Source organism: Arachis hypogaea, chromosome 1 (assembly GCF_003086295.3).
Source record: "Arachis hypogaea cultivar Tifrunner chromosome 1, arahy.Tifrunner.gnm2.J5K5, whole genome shotgun sequence".
In the NCBI taxonomy this organism is placed as follows: Eukaryota; Viridiplantae; Streptophyta; class Magnoliopsida; order Fabales; family Fabaceae; genus Arachis; species Arachis hypogaea.
In genome coordinates, this window is record NC_092036.1 from 2,450,906 (window position 1) to 2,472,239 (window position 21,334).

A 21,334-nucleotide genomic window follows, 5' to 3' on the forward strand; every position below is an offset into this window, starting at 1 on the left:
GAAAATATTATATGAATCATAGTATATTGAATGAATTATTAAAGATGAGAATAATACACACACATAGATATGTATATGTGTGTACATCGATTAGTTAATGATAGAAATTGTTAAAGTTACACATAAATATGATTACATATCATTATATTATTTTATAATAGGTAGTTTTTTGGTGTTAAAAATATTGACGTGATGTATTTTGATATCAGTATATTTGTTTCTCTCTTCTAAATTTATTTTAAAAAATATATTTTTTATAATTATATAAAATCAACATTTAATGAATAATTATACTAATTATTAATCATTATAATTATCAATCATTCTAATTATACTAATTATTATTCATTATAATATCATTTTTAATCAAACATAATTAGACATAAATATGATCGAAATTGTTAATAAATTTGTTAATATTCACTCTACACATGTGTATCATATAGTATCAAATTAATATTAATATCAATAATTAATTTTTATAATAAATTTTACGCTACTGAAGGTTATATATAGCATTCCTTTCATAATTTAGGAGTCTAAATTTAAGAGTCAAAATATTTTGTTTAATTTTTTAATTTGTTATTCTTTCTTAACTATTTCGTAAAATAAGAATGTATTTTTTGATTTTCATCGAAGTCAATCCTTTTAAGGTACAAGTTACTATTTTTTATGATTTTTTTATGTGGTCATTTTATTATTATTCTTTTGATAATTTGATGATAATTATTCTTACTTAAACTTATTATTTTCATCTAACATTACAGCATGATTGTCCTTTGTCGCAATCATTTACAATGCGTCACATCCATCAAATACCACCTCAAGTTGTATTCACTAATCCAGATTCTAATTACATATATATAAGAGTTCAATAAAAGGACAATAAACTCAATTTTACTAAAAGATAGTTGAATTTACTCATATATTATAATCAACTTAATAAAATGTGGACATGGACAAAAACACAAATCATTAAAGGGGGCAGTGCCCCTCCCCCCAAATTTTAATTCTGTTGAAAAAAAATAAATTTTATGGAGATGGCCCACCTTTTTTATTAGCAAGTCCCTCCTTTCACAAAAAAAACCTCATTTTTAAATTATAATATATAAATATAATTCATTAATAATTTAGAGTAGGCCCAAAAAAAAGTCCACATATTCTTGTATAGTGTTAATAAGTTATAGTAGTCCTAGGCTTAACCCACTTTATTTAAAAATTAAAATATAAATTTCTATTTTCCTTCCAATATCCTCGTTTATAGTAGTCCTACGCTTACGTAGCTTTTTTTAGATAACTTTTTTTTGTCTTTTTTTTCAATAACTTTTGTTGATACCTCATTTAGTGTCTTTTTTTATTGAAAAAAAATAAAGAAAGATTAATACTAAAAAGTAAAAAATATACTGTAAACCAATGAAGGAGAAGAAGGGATAGATTGTAAGCTATGAGAATCCAAATTGTGTACTCACTCCTTACTTCAATTTCTGGCCATTTATCCCTTTTAAAAAAGAGTAAAATTTTCAAAACTTGAACTTAATTTGAATACCTTTGACTTGTTCTTCTTCCCTAAATAACACAACAACAACACAGAAAATATATGGAACAGCAGTAGTGATTAAAATTGACATGCATTCTTACATACATGCTTCTCTTTCTTCTTTTTTCAATTTTCTTCAAGGATCTGAGTCATTCGTCAATTCTTTTGCTTCAAATTTTGTTCTTGACTTTTGATTTGTAGTAGAGTTTCATCGCCTCTATTTTCTTCAACTTTTTTTAACAGTGTATGCAGGAGGAAGGCAGCTTCAACAAGTTACAATTGAAGCAGAAATATAGAAATAATTTTCTGATTCACCCTTTGATTTGATCTTTGCTTTTGTGTCCTAACCTTTGACTTTTCTTCTTTTTTCTCTTTTGTTACTTGATTTTGATAATCATCTTTTTTTTTTTTTTATTTGAACTCTAATCTGAATTTTCTTTTTCTTGTTTGTTCTTGGAGCTAATCGCGTGGGTTGGAGAGAGAAGAGAGAAAATGAGTTCGGTCACTTTGACTTTAGTTCAAAGGAAAAAGTTACATCTTTCTATCTTGATTAGTCATCAACAACAAATATTATGGGTCTCCAAAGAATAAAATATTTGTTGTTGGGCTTTACTTATTGTTATTTCATTTAATTTTGGCTTACACACTAGTCAAATAATTTATTCACACAATTTGAACTTTTGGCCCAATATTATAATCTTTAATCATTGTTTTTATACCTTAAACTCAACTAGAACAAATAGAAGAATCCATTTGAAATGGTAACTTATGAGGTCGGTTAAACCATAACATATTACTCATGTTGTGATCAAACATTTGATCAATCCAAAACTTATAGTTACCCAAGTATCTGATTTTGAACCAACCATCCTGTTTAAGACCATACCTAGTTGCTAACTTACCATATGCATCAAAGACGATTGCAGTAAATTAACTTGGGTTGATCGAGTGGTCAACTCACTCGTCCGCTTAAGCAAGTGTCGGAGATTTGAATCTCATTTTGTACATGTAGCAACTCATTAGCCAGCAGCAGACCTTTAAATGAGTCGACAGATTAATCCTTAATCTAGTGGGTTGGAAAATACCGTAAAGAACAGTGCAAGTATCTCAACTATGTTTTGAAATAAAATGGAGTTAATAAAAATATACATTAAATCTACACCATTCATTTGGTTTAGAAAGCGATTTAGACTGTTCAAATTTATCGACGGTAACGTTGTCGATATTTTAAATGATAAAATAGACGTCATGTTCGTCGATTTTAAAATAAAAGTATTTTCTATGCCAGACTCGTCGACAATGTGACGACAATAATGAGAAAGGTTAATGCATCATAAAAAAATCGACGACCTAACCGTCGATTTTATTGTTTTATTTTTAATTATCGTTTTTAAAAATATCGACAGTATGCTGTCGAAAAATATCGACGGGAGAGATAGCCGTCGATTTTTTGCGTCGATAAATATATTTTTTCTTGTAGTGACATTTTGTAATTAAAAAAAATTGTAAGTGATAATTTCATTTAACTAAATGTTCTAAACTTTTTTTATAAGCGAATCGTTGTGCATGATTACATATACTAAAATTTAGTAAATTTAAGAAAACAGTAATCGTTGGTAATGATTACATAAATTAAAATTTTGTAAATTAAAAAAAAAATTGAAATTGTCATTGACTATTTTTTGTTATCTATTTTTGAATTTTAAAAATTTAGAATTTGATGGTAGTCATTTGTTTAAATAAGGTTTAATTATTCTGTTGGTCCTTACAGTTTTACTAAATTTTTAATTAAGTCTCTATATTTTTTTTCTTTCAATTGAATTCTTACACTATTTTAATTTTGTAATTAAGTCCTTTATAGTGTAAAAAATATTAGAATTAACTAAATATTTTTTCACAAATTGAAGGCATTTATCATTAAAAACTTAATTAAATCTTTGACCGCATATATTTTGGTAAAAATATTATGTTAATTTTAACATTTTTAACATGAAAAAAATGTAATTACAAAATTAAAGCAATATAAGACCCAATTAAAAGGAAAAAAAGTATAGGAACCTAATTAAAAATTTGGTGAAACTACTATAAAGATCAACAGAATAATTAAACCTTTAAATAAACATTATAAAAGGTATATGTTCATTTCTAATAAACATTATAAAAATTTAGAATTTGATAGCTAGTAGTAATTTGTTTAAATAATTTGATAGCAGAAGCTATGGAACCTAGAGAATCTAATACCTTTAAGTGAAAATCAGAAAAAAAAATAAGGGGAGAGAGAATTTTATTATTGATAAAATTATTTGAAAGTTAGTTATATAAATGGAAACATAGCTATTTAAAAAAAATCCTAATTAAATATATTTGGTGGATATTTTTAGAAATTTTAACTTAATTGAAACTGAGCTAACTCTTTTCATAGCTAACAGAATTTTTCAACAGATTACATACTTACATTTATTTCACTTTCATAATTATTTGTCAACAAGATTTTCGCTCTACTATCACATACAACTCTCTATTTATACGGTAATATTAGAAAGAGAAAAAAAATTAAAATTTATTTTATTTAATATTCATTAATTATTACAACAATTAATAAATATTAAATAAGATAAATTTTAATTATTTTTTATTAATATTTTTTTGTTATCAAATATTTCTGTTATTTATATTCACTTTATCACCTTTCTGACCTTAGAGAATCTTAATCCTATTTTATTGGTAGACCAAAACAAAAACAATGAGATATGGCAAAGGTTGCACTCTTTGTTAAATCAATAATTTATTGCTTCTTTATCTCACAAAAAGCACAAGGACATTCTCCAAGTAAAGGAGCTGCAAAAAAAAAAAAAAAAGAATTAGCAATAATAATTTTATTTCATAATAGTACCTCTTAATTATGAAATAAGTTAGTTTTATTAAGTAGCACTAGAAAGCAACCATGGCTTCCTATTCGATTTTTTAATTAAAATGATATCTTAAATATTAGACTTTAAATCTTTTAAATTTTATTGTATAAACATATAATAATTAAGACTAAAACTTTCTCATATTATTTTATTGTATAAAATTATCATTTACCTTAAAGATAAACATATAAAAGGATTGGAAATCTTCTTTGCTCTTTAAATCTACAGAATTAGCACGAAACCACAAAATCCAAGCATTGATGGCATGTGCCATAACCTAACAAATTGAAAAATAATAATCAATCAATATTATCATGGAAAGGAGATGCACATCCTTGATATAGGTAGACCTGTATATAAAATTATTTTATCGAAAATATTTAATATAAAACGATCAAAATTTATTATTTTTAATTTATTTAATATATTTTATAATAAATAAATAATAATAAAATAAATTTGGATGGATTCTTTTTGTTTTGTTAGCATTATCCTTATTTACTACTGTATTATATAATTAATAAAATTTATTACTTTTTATTAATATTTGACTAACAAAAATATTTTTATATATAATATCTAAAGAATAATATTGGCTAAATCTTTAATTTTAGTTAAATTCTAAATATTAAATTCTAAATTTTAAATTTTATTAATAATATAAAAATAAGATATTAATTTAAAATATTGATTAATACTAATAAAAAATATTGATTTTTTAGCATTTTTCATATATTAAGTATAAGAAAATGTCAAGAGGGATTTGAAGTTGTAAAGTGTTTAAATTGGTAAGTGGTACAAACCTTTACAATTATATGTCACGCAAAGGAAAATTAAATTTAGACAATAATAGTCATAATATTATATTATATATATACTATAGAATTGTAATATCTAAAGTAATATTCATTACCGTGAAGATTTTGCTCCATAGGAATGGAGATGTTAATCCCATTATAATGGCAATTCCATAAGTCATCTCAAGAAGTGAAATACACAACCAAAATACCTGACAAAGGATTAATACAAAAATGTGGGTACATGATACCAGAATAACTACTATAAAAAAATACGTTTATTATCATTGAAATTTTAGTCGAATGTAGAAGGTTTAATTACTTCGTTGGTTCAATTTTGTGAAATTTTTAATTAAATTTTTATATTTTTTTTAATTTGATTTTTGTACTAATTTTTTTTTAATTAAGTTTTTCTTAACAGTAATTGGCTTAATTTTATAGGGACTTAACTAAAAAAAATTAATATAGGGACTTAAATAAAAGGAAAAAAAAGTGTAGGGACCCAATTAAAAAAAAATTTGGTGCAAAGACTCAATTAAAAGGAAAAAAAGTACAAGAACTTAACTAAAAATTTCGTAAAACTATAGAGACTAACAGAGTAATTAAACTAATTTAAAATTAGATACCGTCGAATTTAGCATGAAAAATTTTGATGATAATGACTGAAATTCAAAATTTTAAAAACATTACCTTCGGATAAAAATTCAATGATAAAGATGAGGTAAATTTTTTGTACATAAATAATTAAAAATGACGGAATAATTATCGTCAGAAAATCTGACAATAATTTTATGGTAAAAATTTAGGTGCAGTCGATTTTACGTGAAGTTGATAGTTAAGAGTCGTTAGATGAAAATTTAGTTAAATTAATCAATTTATCTAACAACTCTCAGTTATCAACTTTACGTGAAGTCAACTGCACATGAATTTTCACCTAATTTTATTTATCAAATCGTCATGTTTGGTATGACCTGACGGTTATGGTCAAATTTTTATAGACATTTCGATGATAATTCCAACAAGGATAATCAAACTTTTTTTTTAAATAAACCTAATCATAAAATATATTCATTTTAGAGAGAAGAAATTACTCGTTTAGGACCCAAGCGAATAGACAAAGTTTGAAGACCTTCTTTTTTATCTCCTTCAATGTCGGGAATGTCCTACATTCAATTCCAGCCAATAGTTAAACACATTGAACAAAAATGATTAGTGATGAAAAAGATTGATTGTAAAAAAGTATAAAGTTATTGTTACCTTGAACAATGATATAACTACATAGAAGAAGGTCATGACCACAGTGGTAAAAGCTAGTGATCTTGTAAATATAAATGGCTTCTTCAGCACAAAGGTCTATAGATCGTGACATGCATGCAATTGAACCCAAATATATATTAGACTTTGCTTGAAAGATTACGTGCTAAATTGAAAATTAAATTATTCATCAACACTATTATCACTACTATTGAATTTGCATGCAAATGTTTGTGCTTTCTTTTTATTTTTTTTCTTTCCTTTTAATTTTCTTGAAAATGCTAGTTTTAGATACCTGATTTTGATTAAGACAACCCAAAAATTATTGTGGGTCCAAAAAAAATTATTACTGATAAAGTAATGTTAGAGAGTTAAGTTTTTTTTAACTAACATCAGTTAATTTTTAAAAAAATTAATTTATTTATTTTAAATTTTAAATTTTAAATATAAATCCTAAATCTTAGACCTTTTAGAATTTTGAATGTTTAAAATAAAAAATAATTAATTTGATTAATTAAAAATTGATTCGGTTTATTTTTTATTTTTTTTTGCTGTTCATAGTATCTCTTAATTCGACAGGTCAATGATTAATTTGTTAAAAATCTGAACTTTATTTAAAAATCTGCTGATGAGTGAGCTTATGACCTCCACTAATTCAAATTGAACTTCATTTAAAATAAGGTGAATGCTATGATGTCTAAAAAATAGTGTTTATTTACTAAAAATGATTAAAAATTAATATTTAATTTAAAAAATATAAAAATAAATTATTTTTGAAAATTCAAAACTTATCACAAAAATTAAAGAATAATTGATAGACATTATAGAATTCCCCTTAAAACAATACTAGTTTTGTAGGGCAATACGTACCTTCATGTGAAGATATGGTGCCAAATTATATGCAGTGAGAATAGTTGGTACGCCAGACAGTAATGTAAGAATTGTAGATTTCTTCCATCTTAAAAAGGGTAACTGAAAGTATTTAAAAATAATACATAATTATAAAAATAATAAATAAATAAATTAACTACTAATTAATTAACATCAAATAAATATATAACATATACGAAAACATTATTGATAAATAAATAACAAAGGTGTACTTAAGTCTTTACATCATACGTAATAATTTATTAAGAAATTCTTTACTTAAAATTTTGCATGACATCATACCCGTTTCCAAATAGCTATCTAGATTTTAATTTAACCATTCATAATAGGTTTTTCTATTTGTGTCACAAATGACAAAAATAAAACAATTTTTTAAATGTTAGGGATAAAGAGACCAAAAAAAAAAAAAGAGTTGAAGACAAAATTAAATCAATCCAAAATTAAGGACAAAAATTATGCTTTAATTTCATAATTGAATTTAGTTAAAATATGTTCTAAAAATATATATTAAAAATATAATAATATACATTTTTTAAATTTTTTTATATTTTTAATACATTGATGAAAATGTAAAAATACTATTTTTTGAAAATATTATATCTTTGGTAAAATACTTTTATAATAGTTTTAAAATGTAATACTTTGATAATATTTTTAAAATGTATATATGCTGAAGACATATGTATATTAATAAACTCATTTATTCTTTTAGAAAAGGGAATAAATATCATTGAAAACTTAGATTGAAAGTTGTATAAATAAAAGTACAAAACAATCAAAACTTTTGAACATCTTAAAGCTATTTAAAGATCCGAGAGTGAAGGTTGCGGAATATGATATATATAAGGAAGGATATAATAAGAAAAAATATAATCAATTTGAATAAAAGGATATAAAACTAATTAGGTTCTAAATTTTTGGTACAAAATTAATATAAATTAAATGTTAAGTAGAGTAATTTTAAACTTTTGACAAGTCACCCAAAAAAAAAAACTTTTGACAGCCATCAATTAATTAAGGGCAAGAAATAATTTGCCATTAATATTAATTAAACAAATTTATTTGCAAGCGAATGTTTTGTATTCATATTCAATAATCTTTTAGTTATATTTATGTTGAAATTAAATTTTAAAGTAGTCCTTGAATTTGGAGTAATTTTAAATTTAGAGATAAATTTAAAGTTTGATTACAAATTCATAGACTACTTTAAGATTTAACTTATTCATATTGAATAATAAGTCTTTCAAAATGAAGTTAAAAAGATGCAGGTTTATAATAAAAAAATTATTTAACATAATTTAAAATGGTTTAGAATCAAAAGTTACGTTCACTGAATAAGCAGTCATCAGTATAAAAATTAATATGAGACCCCAAAGCAAAGGCTTTGATCCTATCATCAGCGCAAGTCCAAAGCTCTGCAAAGAGATGAAAGAGATAAAGGATTAAAATGAGTTAATACTTAAATTCATCTAAATAAAATTATTTATTTTTTAAATTAATTTTTTAAAAATTAAATTAGTCATTTTATAAGTTAGATGATGATGTGCTATATTATATGCATGTGGCATAATGATGTGGCAAAATAATATCATATATTATAAAAATAATTAATTGATATATCATATTATTATTTAATTTAATATGTCATAAATTTATTTAGAGTCAAATTAATTTTTATATATATGTGTATGTAGGTCATCTTATTTCTAAAATTTTAAAAATGGATCAAATTAATCTTTAGTATTTTTTTTCATAATCTTAAATTTTTAATATTTCTTCATTCAAAGTCATTTTCTCATTTATATTCTTAAATTTTACATTTTCAAATTTTAATTTTTTTGTAGTAATTTTTTTAATTAAATGAGTTTATTAATGATTATTGTTAATTATATACTGAAAAATTTTAATTTTTTTGTATCTCACGAAAAAATTATAATAATTATTTTAAAATTTCAATCTCTTGGATTTTGTTTTGAATTTGTTGAATACTAACCCATTAGAAGATCCTTATTAATGTCTCTTGAAACAATTAAATAATTGAAGAGTAATATTATATGATCAATAAAATGTATTTGACTAATAAAAAATTAAATTTTAAATTTTAAATACTATCAGTATAAAAATAGAGTCTTCTTTTTATAAAGTTTTAGAATTTCAATGTAATAAATTTTTTTAAGAGATGAAATTGTCTAATATAAAATTTTTTAAGGACCTATTTAAATATATATTCAAAAAATAAAGTATTAGTCTAAAGCGTTAGTAAATATTAATAAAAAATATTAGCTTTCTAATATTTTTCATAGAAAAAATACTTAAATTTTTTTTAACAAGAATGAAATAATTAAAGCTGCGCCTATATCTTTATTATATGATAGCATTTGGCATGCCAAATTTCTTTTAATTTATACCTAATATTTAATTTATTTTTATACAATTATTATTGATTAGAAAGTGAGACGTTGAAACCTGGATATTCAAATTGAATAACTAAAAACTTAAAATTGAAATCCAAATTAAAATTTATTTAGGAGATACAAATTGAAATCCAATTTAGGAGATAATAATATATGGTGCCAAAAACAATAAGTTCATATATAAATTATTAAAACTATTCTTCTACTTTAGTTCATGATAACAATAAAAAAATCTTGTGACCCACAAATTCAACTCAATAGAATATATCAATTCAATTATAATTTTAGTATTTATTATCTTATTTTATCTTATTTTTAGTTATCTTCTTTCTTATTTTATCTTATCTTTATTTTTATCTTTCATAAACAATATATTATATATATTTAGTTTTATTTTTATAATTTAATGTTCAGTTCAATTCAATCAAATCAATAATTAATAAAAAATTTTTATTTTTTATTTTTCTATTCTTTCACAATTTTATCATAAATACTCATACCATAAATAAAGATGCTGCAACAATAGCGAGTCCACCTCCAAAAGAAATTTTCGATGATGCCAATGGACGGTATGGCTTATTAATCTACAACAAATGAAATAAAACATGTTGGATACATAAGAAAAAAGGACCAACTATAACCAAAGTAACTAGTAATCTGAAAGCATGATTCTTAGAATCGGATTGAATTGGTCGGTTTAATTTAGTTAATTAAAAATCGATTATCAAATTTATTCGGTTCAATATAAAAATCGTATAGTGAATGTAAAATTTGAAAAAAATGGTAAAAAATAATTAACCAATCGAGGCAATGAGTTTTAGTTGTTAACTTTTTTACAATAATAAATTACAAAAAATTATTCTTTTAAAAAATTATAATTTTATACATAAATATATATTATTTTATTATATACAGTTAAATTTCGATTAAAATAGACATTAAATATCCTAGCTACTTTTGTGAACTCACAGCTGAACAAAACATTTTTTTTTGTAATCATATTTATGTATTTACACAAAATCCAACATTATTCCAAACATGCAAAAGAAAACAATTTATTTTTTCACCCAAATTGTTTATTTTTATTTAATAAGTTCATACCTTGTCTATTTCAATATCGGCTAATTGATTCACGCCAGTAGTATACAATTGCATAGAGCTATAAGCTGCCATAAACTGAAAAAAAAAAGCGAGAAAATTAAATCCTCTACATTATATATATATATATATATATATATATAAAAGAAATTCTTAGAGATTGAGAGAGAAATAAATATATAATGTAAAATAAATTAGTAATTCAAAGCCCCTCACCTGTAACATGGAAATAAAAAATGTTGGAGATAAATCTGATAATTTTTCTACTGCAAGGAGTGATGAAGAAAGTATGCCCGATAACTGTCAACACATAAATAAAGTTAGTTTATGAAAAAGACTTAAAATTAGTTGGATCAAATAAATCTTAATATCATAATAATTACTATTCATGAGTTTAATTCATACTAAAAAGTTAGTTCAAAAACATATTCTTGAGTAGAGTTATACATAATTTGGTTAATCCAAAAATTAAACCTATTTTTTTGGATAATAAAAAATTTAGTTTTGGTTAATTAACCAAATTAGTTTTATTATATGATAAAATTTAAAAACCAATTTTTAATCGGTTATAAAAATAAAAATCAGTTTGAAAAAATAACTGGTTTTTCAATTTAAAAAAACTGGTTTTTAAAAAATAAAACCAATTTTTTAATAAAACCGTTTTTTGGGCCAAAAACCAGTTTTTTTAGAAAAAAAAATGGTTTTTAAAAAAACTATTTTTTTAAATTGAATTTTTAATCTAAAAAATTAAAATTAAAATTTTTAAAATTTGATTTTGGTTTTCGTAAACTGATTAAAAATCGATTTTTTAAATATAATTTTGGTTAACCAATTTTAAAAAATATGGATATAATTTTAAAATTATTTTATTAAATTGGTTAACCAAAATATAATTATAATTTTTTAACCGGTTAACCACATTTTAAATTTTTTAATGTACATTCCTATTCTTGAGAGTAGAGTGGCAAATTAAATTAGATCGGATAAATTTTAGTATTATATTAAAATTGAATGAATCTAATTCATTCCACAAATATATGTTTGAGAGATTTATAAATTTTTTTAGAAATATTATATTAGAAAAATATGATACTCATAATAATAATGTTTGCAATATTACAATTATCAAACATCTAGCATTAACACAAGATGGAGAAGGCTTTAAATGATTGTTTAAAAAAATATAAAATTGAACTAACCAGGCCAATTAACGCATAGAATACGCTAAACTTTTGGATAGTATGCATAACATCTTTGATAGAATTCCAAATGGGTTTTGCAGAATCAGCTTGCGGTTCAGGTTCATTCTTCGATTGTGCATGAGTTGCTTTCACAAAGTGTTTTCTCTTAATTTGATCACATGTATAATGATGCTTCTGATTATGCTGCAATAATAATGGCGTCTCAATGCAAGTTTTTTCTTTTGGATATTTCCCATTATTATGCCATATGCTTCTGATCACTGCATGTGAACCTGCAAAACCAAATTTTATATATGACCATACAAAAATATTATTTTTATACCAAAATTAATTATTAGTGTATTTGTGTATAATACATGTGTAATTTAATTTATTTTTAATATGTATTTCTATTCCAATATATATTTTATACTAGTGACTAATTTTAGTATTCCTGTAACATTATGATCACAATAGTATAGCTGAGGTGGTTAATATTTAGTTAATGAATAGAGAGTGGCAGACGACTAATAACAAGAAATTAAATATGTTCCTCAAGAAACTTTGCTTAACCAAAAGGAGTCAAAACAATCGATGTCCAAAAGTTATCTCTCTGTTCTGAATTGTGTTTTTATTTTTAGTATTTTTTATTTTAAAATTATATGAAAAAAAACAGATAATATGAAAATAATAAAATTATGTTTTGTTTTTATTGTTTTTACTTTTTTTCTTTTTTTTTAAATAAAAAATATTAATAATGAAAATGCAAATTAAATATACCGTAAATGGTCGGCCAGAGTTATTGTTCGTTTGACTAACGACAATCAACTGATGTCGGCAGGGGGTCGGCCCTCCGTTGGTTAGTTGGTGGTGCTAATTAGAAGGCAGCCAAAGTCAATCAACTAGGTCTGTTCGGTGGGAAATCAATCGCAAGTCGATCACTATAGACTGGCGGGTAGTTGGTGGCTACAATAGCTTGGTCAGTTGGCTCAGTCGTGGGAGGTGGGCTTATCAATTAGATAACCGACATCCATCATAGACCATTTGTTGATCCGGGTAAGCCAGTGGTCGGCGTAGTAAGTCTGTCTGCACGAGATCAGTTTGTTAGCTGGCATTCTGCCACGAGGTAGTTGGTGGTAGGTCAATTGGATCTATTAGTCGTAATCAATTTGTGAGCAGTCTGTGTATTGGTGGGTTAATTGATGTTAATCATGAGGGTGGTTTGTTGATGGGTTGGGTTATGTCAACAGTTGGTAGGCTAGTAGGGGTAAGTCAATAGGAAGTCAGCCTAGGTCATTCTACGATTGGGAGTAGGTTGTTGGATGGTCGGTTGGAGATGGTCAATTGGACAAGGTCAGTTGATTGGTCAGGGATTGTCAGTTGGCTGTTAGCTAATACCACAACAGGTTCTTAGCATGTCATTGGTTGCGCAACGTCAATCATAGGGAGGTTTGTTGGCAAGTTTGTATCAGTCAATTGTGATCAATCGGAGCCTGCTTGCGGTCGATGTTGATCTGTTGTCTGGACAACCAGGCATCGATCAACAATTAGCTAGCGAGCTCTTAATAATTTATCAGCTAGTTGATAGGCATCAACCTTGGGAAGTTGTGTGGTAGTTTGGCAGTGGCCAATCAACATTATGTTGCTATTAGGCAACTCCTCCCTTCGGCTGGTGATGGTCTGTTGCTTGATCGGTCGGGTGTCGAACAACATTCTTTGAATGGTTTGGTAGTCAATCCATCAAAGGGAGGTCAACAAACATTATTGATGTGTTATAAAAAATTCTTCTTTTGGAATTGATCTTTTTCATTTGGTGATGATATAACAGAGAGAGACACTACAAGAAAACGTTGAGTACCGTCGAATTCATTTTTTTGACGGTAAATTCGCCAGCAATAATTGGAGGAAAAAAAAGAAAAAATGGCACAAACATTACCGGCGGATAATCCGAATTAGTGAAATGCTGCATTTTGGTCATTCGCAAAGCATTACCGTCGAATTTATCTGTCGGTAAATCAGATGGTAATCTTGCCCTAAATTCAAACTGCGAACCCTCTCCACCCTCATTTTCGAACTACTCTCTCTAACCTTCGCCTCTCTCTCTCCCCCCTACAAACCACCTCCATCAGCTCCTCCACCAACGTCGACCACCATTAACAACGTTTAAAGACTGCATGGACTCTCGCCACTATTGCCGCTACCACTGCTGCACCGCTGTCGTAGCTGCTCTCTGTGTTGCCGGAGCTGCCTCCTACCTCCCTCCAGGTATGTTGTCTTCCTCCTTCTTCCTATTATTTTTTTAATTTATTTTAAAAAAATCCTAATAATGCAACCCTACCGGTTGGTCACCGCCGCCACCACTTTGTTGTCTATACTACCACCACTTTGGCAGAGCTGCCTCCTTCCTCCTTTCAAGTATGTTGTCCTCCTCCTTCTTCCTATTATTTTTTTCAGATTTAGTTCATGTATTAGTTTAGTTTTGATTTAGAACATTTTTAATTTTGTTTTGATTTAGAAATTTTTTAATTCTGTTTTGATGATCCTGTGTATAAAATTTGTTTATAATTCTGATTTTGAATTTTGCTTTGATGTTTTTGTGTTTATTATTATGATTTCTATTTATTGTTCTGTCATGAAGAATAAAAGTAATTGTTTTTGTATTGTTAAGGGTTTATTACTTGAGTTTGCATTAAAAACGTTGGTAATGTATTAAATGTTTGAAAAGTACAAGTCAGTTTTATGTAATTCTGAAACGTACTTAGCATGAGACTTGCAAGAATCACAAAACAAAACAAGTGAGATTGTTCTGGTCATAGTCTCACCCTTTACCTGTTTGTTAAAATATGTCAATTGAGCTGAGTATTTAGAAATTTATAATGCTTTCTTCATCTTCTTCTTTGTTAGGTTGTTATGTCCAATCAAGGCCCGTTTGCTATCATGTTATTAATATGCTTTTTACTTATTTGCTATGGAGTATGTGTATGTGCTGGAATTCCTATGTTATTTGAAATTAACATGAAACTATGTTATCTGAATTGAATAAATTCAATAATTTTGAACTTTAGGTATAAATGAAACTACTATGCTATAAAAATTGGGAGTGGTGATTGTGATGAAAATATGCCCTGATCCACCAGAATTTATGTCCTTGGTTATTGTTTCCGAAATGTAATTTTGGCCTTCATTATTTATATTTTTTGTTTTTTATTATGTTGTAGTTGTTGTACATCAAAATTTAGCTTAGAAATTATGTAGCTTGGGTTAGAACGATAAAGCAAGTCTTAGGAATGATGGTTTCTAATAAGATGCAGAAGTCAATGGTGGCAGTAGTGGACAGGCTATTCCACCACAAAGTGTACAACTGGTACATCAAACGAACTTCAAAATTTATGGCACACGACGAGCACAATCAATATAACATTGGTGATCGAACTAATAACAACTTTCAACTTACCCATTAAATTTGTAGTCCTTGTTTATTTCTTAAAATATTGAACTTAGTTATTAGTATTGTCTTTGTAGCTTGAGATTTTAGTATTTTAACTTTAGACATAGTTTATAATAGGATATTATGATGGCATAATAGGATATTATGATGGCATTTGATCTATATAGCTGATCTCTCTTAGTGGAACAAGGCTTAGTAGTTGTATTATTCTTATCACTTGATGGTTAAATGTTAATATACCCTCTAGATTTTTATGAGTTAATTAGTTGATTGTTGTTAATTATTTGATTTATTATTGAGACCATTAAACATTTTATTAACTTATTATTTGTTGTTGTTGTCAATTTTCTAAGTTTATTATTTTTCCGAGTTAATTAGTATTATATTTTCTGATTTATTAGTTTAGAAATGATTAAATTTAAATTTATAAAATTATATATCAATTTTTAAACAATTTTTTTAAAGAAATTAAAATTTAAGTTTACCGTCGGTTAAATCCTTCTTTAGTTATTTAATTATTAATTAATAATATATTATCATCGAATTTACCGGAAAAAATCCGATAGTAAAAATTACCAGCGAAAATATTCCAACAGTAATTAGCGGTGGACGAAAAATCCGCCGGTAAACAATTATCAGCGAGGGTTATACTGTCAGATTTATTACGACGGTAAACATATTACCAACAGTTTTTTCTGGTAAATCTGCCGGTACTCAATATTTTTTCTTGTAGTGAGATATCCTTAATTTTTAGTAGAAAAATCATGTCAATTGCAACTAAAAATTATGTACCATATTTTGATTGTCAAATGAGTAATATATAATTGACAATTAATGATAATTGATATACATTATAATATAATAGAGAAGAATAATAGATGATTGATAAATGATAATAGAGTGAAAGCATAGTAATCAAAATCGGATAAGACCGGTCAATTCGACTAAAAAAATCAGTGAATTAGATTTTCATTTGGTCCTATCCAATTTCAGGACCGATTCACTTTGAGAATTGGCAAGAATTGGTCAAACTTGGCAAAAATTGGTCTAACCAAACTATTCGGGTGAAAATTTTAAAGTTTATGAAGATGTGGTTCAAACCCAAATCTTTATTGTTATTACATTTTTTTTCCTCTACTAAACTATATTATTTCTTAGGGTTAAATACGATTTTGGTCCCTAACGTAGAGGTCAAAAATTTATTTCGTCCCCGGCCTTTTTTTCGCCACAAAATGGTCTCAAAGGTTTAACTTAGTTTTAAAATCGTCCTTCGGATGAAAATAACCCTCCCTTCCCTCTACTTCCTCAACATTAACCCGAAGTAGAAGCAGAACCGCAAATGCAGAAATAGAAGCAGGCACAAGCAGAAACCAAAAGCAAAATAACAACAATCAAACAACAACAATCAGCAGAACAAGAACAAGAACAACAACAATTACAATGGAATCCTTTAACAACAAAAACAGAACCAAAAACAGAAGCAAATAGAAGCAAAAGCAACCAAAACATCAACAACAACAATTGAATAAAAGGAATAAATAGAAGCACATCAACAACAACAATAACAATGGAATCCTTTAAATATGAAAAATTAAAGAAAAAGGGAATAAAAAATTGAAACAGAAGGGAAGGGTTGCGACAGTAGTGGGGGAGGAGGGGCTGCGGCAGTGAACGGCGATGTGGTGTTGGCGGGCTATAAATCGCCACGAGGAGGGCGCTGTAGTGGTTGGCGGCGCTGTGGAGGACTTCGTTCCTCTCTTCTGTTTCTCTCTCCCTCTGCTCTCTTCTCTCTTGCTGTTAGTGTATGTGCTAAGGAAGAAAGGAGCAGCGGCAGCGGCGTGGGGCGACCTTTCCCTTTCTCCCTTTTCCCCCTTCTCCCTCTTCCCTGGAAATAGCACCCCACCCCATTCTCTTTCTCCCCCTCATCCTTTTTTTTATTTTATAATTTTTTTAGTTAGGGGTAATTTGATAATAAAAATAAAAAATTTGATAAAAATGACGATTTTAAAATAAACTGAAATCTTTGAGACCATTTTGTAACGAAAAAAAGATCGAAAACGAAATAAATTTTCAATCTCTACGTTAGGGACTAAAATCGTACTTAACCCTATTTCTTATTATATATACTAATTATTAATTATATAATAAAAATGTACAATAATTTTATTAGACATTATTTTAATTTTATACTCACTTATATTTAATTAAAAAATATGAAATATTTTTTTAGTTATAATATAATTATTTTTTTATGATTATATAATATTTTTAATATTAATTTTTAATAAACACATATAATATATAATAATATAATGAATATAAATTAATTAGTTAAATATTAATATTAAAAATAATTACTTTAATATAAAAATAAAAAAATTATTATGAAAAAATTTGAAAAGATCTATCCCTATTCAAGGTAATGAACTGATGGGTAGAGCACTAAGGATTTGTTTGGGTGAGCTTCTAAGAAAAGATATTTTTTTGAGTTATCTTTTTTCTAAAAGATTTTATAAAAAAAATAAAAGTAATTTTATGTTTGAATATCTCATACAAAAAGATCTTTTTATCTATCAATTATATTTAGGTATAACAATATAAAAGTATTTTTTTGTTTATTTATTATATAGAAAATATTTTTTTTTTAAAGAAAAAAGATCTTTTAAAAAAAGATGTAAATTATAACTTCTCAAAAAAAATATTTTTTCGATTTTTTTAGTGTTTTTATTTTTACTACTAGAAATTTGTCAAACACATTATAAAATAAAAAAAAAATCTTTTTTATCAAAATAATGACACCCAAACAAACACTAATTAAAGGAATGAAAAGAATGACACAGTCGAGTTTGAGTTTCTCGAAACAGAAGAAGGTGAAACTAAGGCATCTGAGAGAGATAAAGTTGGTAACTATTGAGAGTTTAATGTTTCGGTTGATCACTAATCATACTTTGAATTGTGACAGGTGTTGCTATTAGCTTTGTTGGTGAAAGCTTGGCCACTAATAACCACCTTTAGTGTAGCCATCCAAGTCGTGACACACATGTGATCAATAAAAATATTAAACAATATAAATAAAAAAAATATATATGAAACCAACTAATAATCAGTTAAGAATAGAACAACATAATTAATTATAATTAATTTTATTAATTTATATTTAATTTATTTATTAAATTATTGTTGACCACGTTAGTGTTAGAAGAGAATCACGGAACAGATGTTTTGATCATTCATTAGTTGATTCCATATAATTAATTATATTTTATTAATACGTAACACATGAAACATAGAAATCATATCTAAAACCATCCAATTTACAAGAAAAAAAACATCCGTGTGCCTATTAGTAGTAACATCCGGTTACCAGTTGGCTGATTCTTGGCTTATATAGAGTTGGTTCCTTAGCATTGTTGTATAAATAATAGATACATTAGATATTTAATTCACTAAGTGTGCAAAAATATGAATGGTTATTCTAATATAAAGATTTAGGTGAATAATTTGAACCAATTTTAAAATTCGTTATTCATGTTATTTAATAAAGTCATTAATTACCTAATATAATCCATATAAAAAAATACTAGAAAAAAAAGTGTTGTTCATAACTAAATTTTTAAAAAAAATTCCAAAAAATTACTTTTTTTTTTTTACAAAAATTGAGAAAATGAACACAGAAATTTCTTTAAAATAACAAAATCATTTAAAGAATAACAGAAGAGATTGTACAATAATAAACTAGTACAAACAATAAAAAAATAACAGAAAATCGTGCAGAATAAAAAGAAAGAAAGGATGAAAAAAAGGAAAAAAAAACTGCACATAGATAAGAAGAAAAGAGGAAGTGGGAGGAAGAAAAAAAAAGAAGGAAGTAGGGATGTGTATCGAGGACCCCAGGGACAAACGACGAAGAAAGAAGAAAGAAGAAAAAAAATCCTTAATGGAATATATAATGATGTCTCTGACGAAAAATACTATCAGCTCATAAAACTATACGGAATAACAGAATAATTAAACACAATAAATAAAGAAGGTGTATACGTACCAGAATTGGTTTTGGAAATGGATGTAGTGGGAGGAGGCAATGAGGCATGAAGCAGCAGCCTGGAAGTGGAAGCCATTCTATTAAAACTTAAAAAGTTGTGTGAATATGGAAGAGAAGAGGCGATGGTGATGGTATTTAAGCAGTATCCAGTATTGACAACTATTTCTCAAATCAATTGCGTGTCATCCTGACTAGCACTTTTTTTAAGTTACTCTTATGTAGTCAATAATTTCAACATCCTTCCTTCACTTCCTTCACTTCACCAAAAGAAAAAACAAATTGAAATTGAATAGATCTATCTATTTCAACTTAAAAATTGGCTTTTGGACTGAGGAATGTTTCACGGGTGGTTTAAGTTTGAAAACAAACACAATCAAATTGATTAAATTTTAGCTGGTTCGAGTTGGTTTGGATTTAAAATTTTTTGTAAGAGTGGATCTAAAACAATTCGACTCGAATAATTAGATATTCGATTAAAAATAAAATTAAGAAAATAAAATAAATTTATGTAAATAATATGTAAAGTAAAAAATAAAATAAAAAATAATACAACATTAAAATTATATTTAAATAAATATCATAATTTATGTTAGAAAAACATAAAGTTATATATATTCGTATTTTATTTTTTTAAATTAATAAAATATAATTAGATAATCGAATTGATTCGGATTTTACTACTAATTAACTACAAAATCAATTAAGATGAGTTTAATAGAGTCCAATCTGATTGCACTTGATTATTCATCGGATATAAAACTAATATAATTAGATTATCTATATTCCTAATCATATTTTTAATCTCTCTTAAATTTATAAACTATCTGATCGAAGACCTGATAGATGTGAAATTAAACTTGTAATAATAGCCGTTTGTTTTGCCGTCTATAAAACTCTTATTCATAAAGACTTAAATTCAATTGTTTTAACATATTTTTATTTTTTGGTGACGACTTGGTTCTTAAACAAAATTAATTATAGTTTAGCATCTAAATATGATATAATAGAATGGGACCAAGTTAGACTTCATTTTATTTTAGTTAAAACCAAGTTGTCATCCAAATATTCGAAACCGAATTAAGTATTTATTGAGTAAACAAATGAGTAGAAAAGTCGTCGCTTGAAAATCAAACTAACTGAAACTTCCTGTACTACAACATTAAGAACTAGTCTTTCGTATACACGTTTTCATACAAGAAGGGTTTTGATAACGTGTATGTAAGAAAATTCGAGATAGAGATATAATTAAAAAAAATTAATTTTAATGTACTAAAAATATAAAATATTTTATTTAATTATTTAATTATATTTTGTTTTTTAAATTATTATTTTCATAATAAATATAAAAAATATTTATTTTTGTTAATATAATTTTATATTTTATATAAAAAAATATATTAAAATTAAATTCATCAGAAAAGTTACTTAGAACTTAGAAGTCTAATTTTGCAAAACGTAAAAGTCTTAATAATGCGTTTAATTAAATAAAAGGTGGAAAACATATATACAGACAAACTCAATAAATGTGAACATGTAGAGATAAAATTTGTAAACTTAATTTATTTTAAATTTTAAATTAAGTTAATTTAATATTGTAATTATTTCAAACATCATATCAATTTAATCATTTATTTCTTAAAATAAAAATGAAAAATGAATGTTCAGAAACCCTGTTACTTTTAAAAAGTTTATATATATATATAATAAATATTTGGTACATTAACCACAATATAATTTAGACTTAGAATTTCTTACATATT

At 25.7% G+C, this 21,334-nt stretch overlaps 1 protein-coding gene across 2 annotated transcripts; it reads right to left on the reverse strand.

Moving 5' to 3' along the window:
* Positions 1–3,968: 3,968 nt before the first annotated feature.
* Positions 3,969–19,869, reverse strand: LOC112790139 (naringenin 8-dimethylallyltransferase 2, chloroplastic). 2 transcript variants are annotated; one of them, XM_025832402.2, is made up of 12 exons: positions 19,575–19,869; positions 12,103–12,377; positions 11,120–11,203; positions 10,907–10,981; positions 10,306–10,389; positions 8,723–8,806; positions 7,371–7,472; positions 6,504–6,599; positions 6,338–6,409; positions 5,363–5,458; positions 4,622–4,726; positions 3,969–4,375 (listed from the first exon to the last, which is right to left on the reverse strand). In XM_025832402.2, the coding sequence occupies exons 1-12, from the start codon at positions 19,648–19,650 to the stop codon at positions 4,334–4,336; spliced, it is 1,191 nt and encodes a 396-aa protein (XP_025688187.1). In that variant the 5' UTR covers positions 19,651–19,869; the 3' UTR covers positions 3,969–4,333. The 2 variants fall into 2 exon arrangements, with proteins under 2 accessions (XP_025688187.1, XP_025688178.1); XM_025832393.2 differs by having other exon boundaries at positions 8,717–8,806.
* Positions 19,870–21,334: the final 1,465 nt, after the last annotated feature.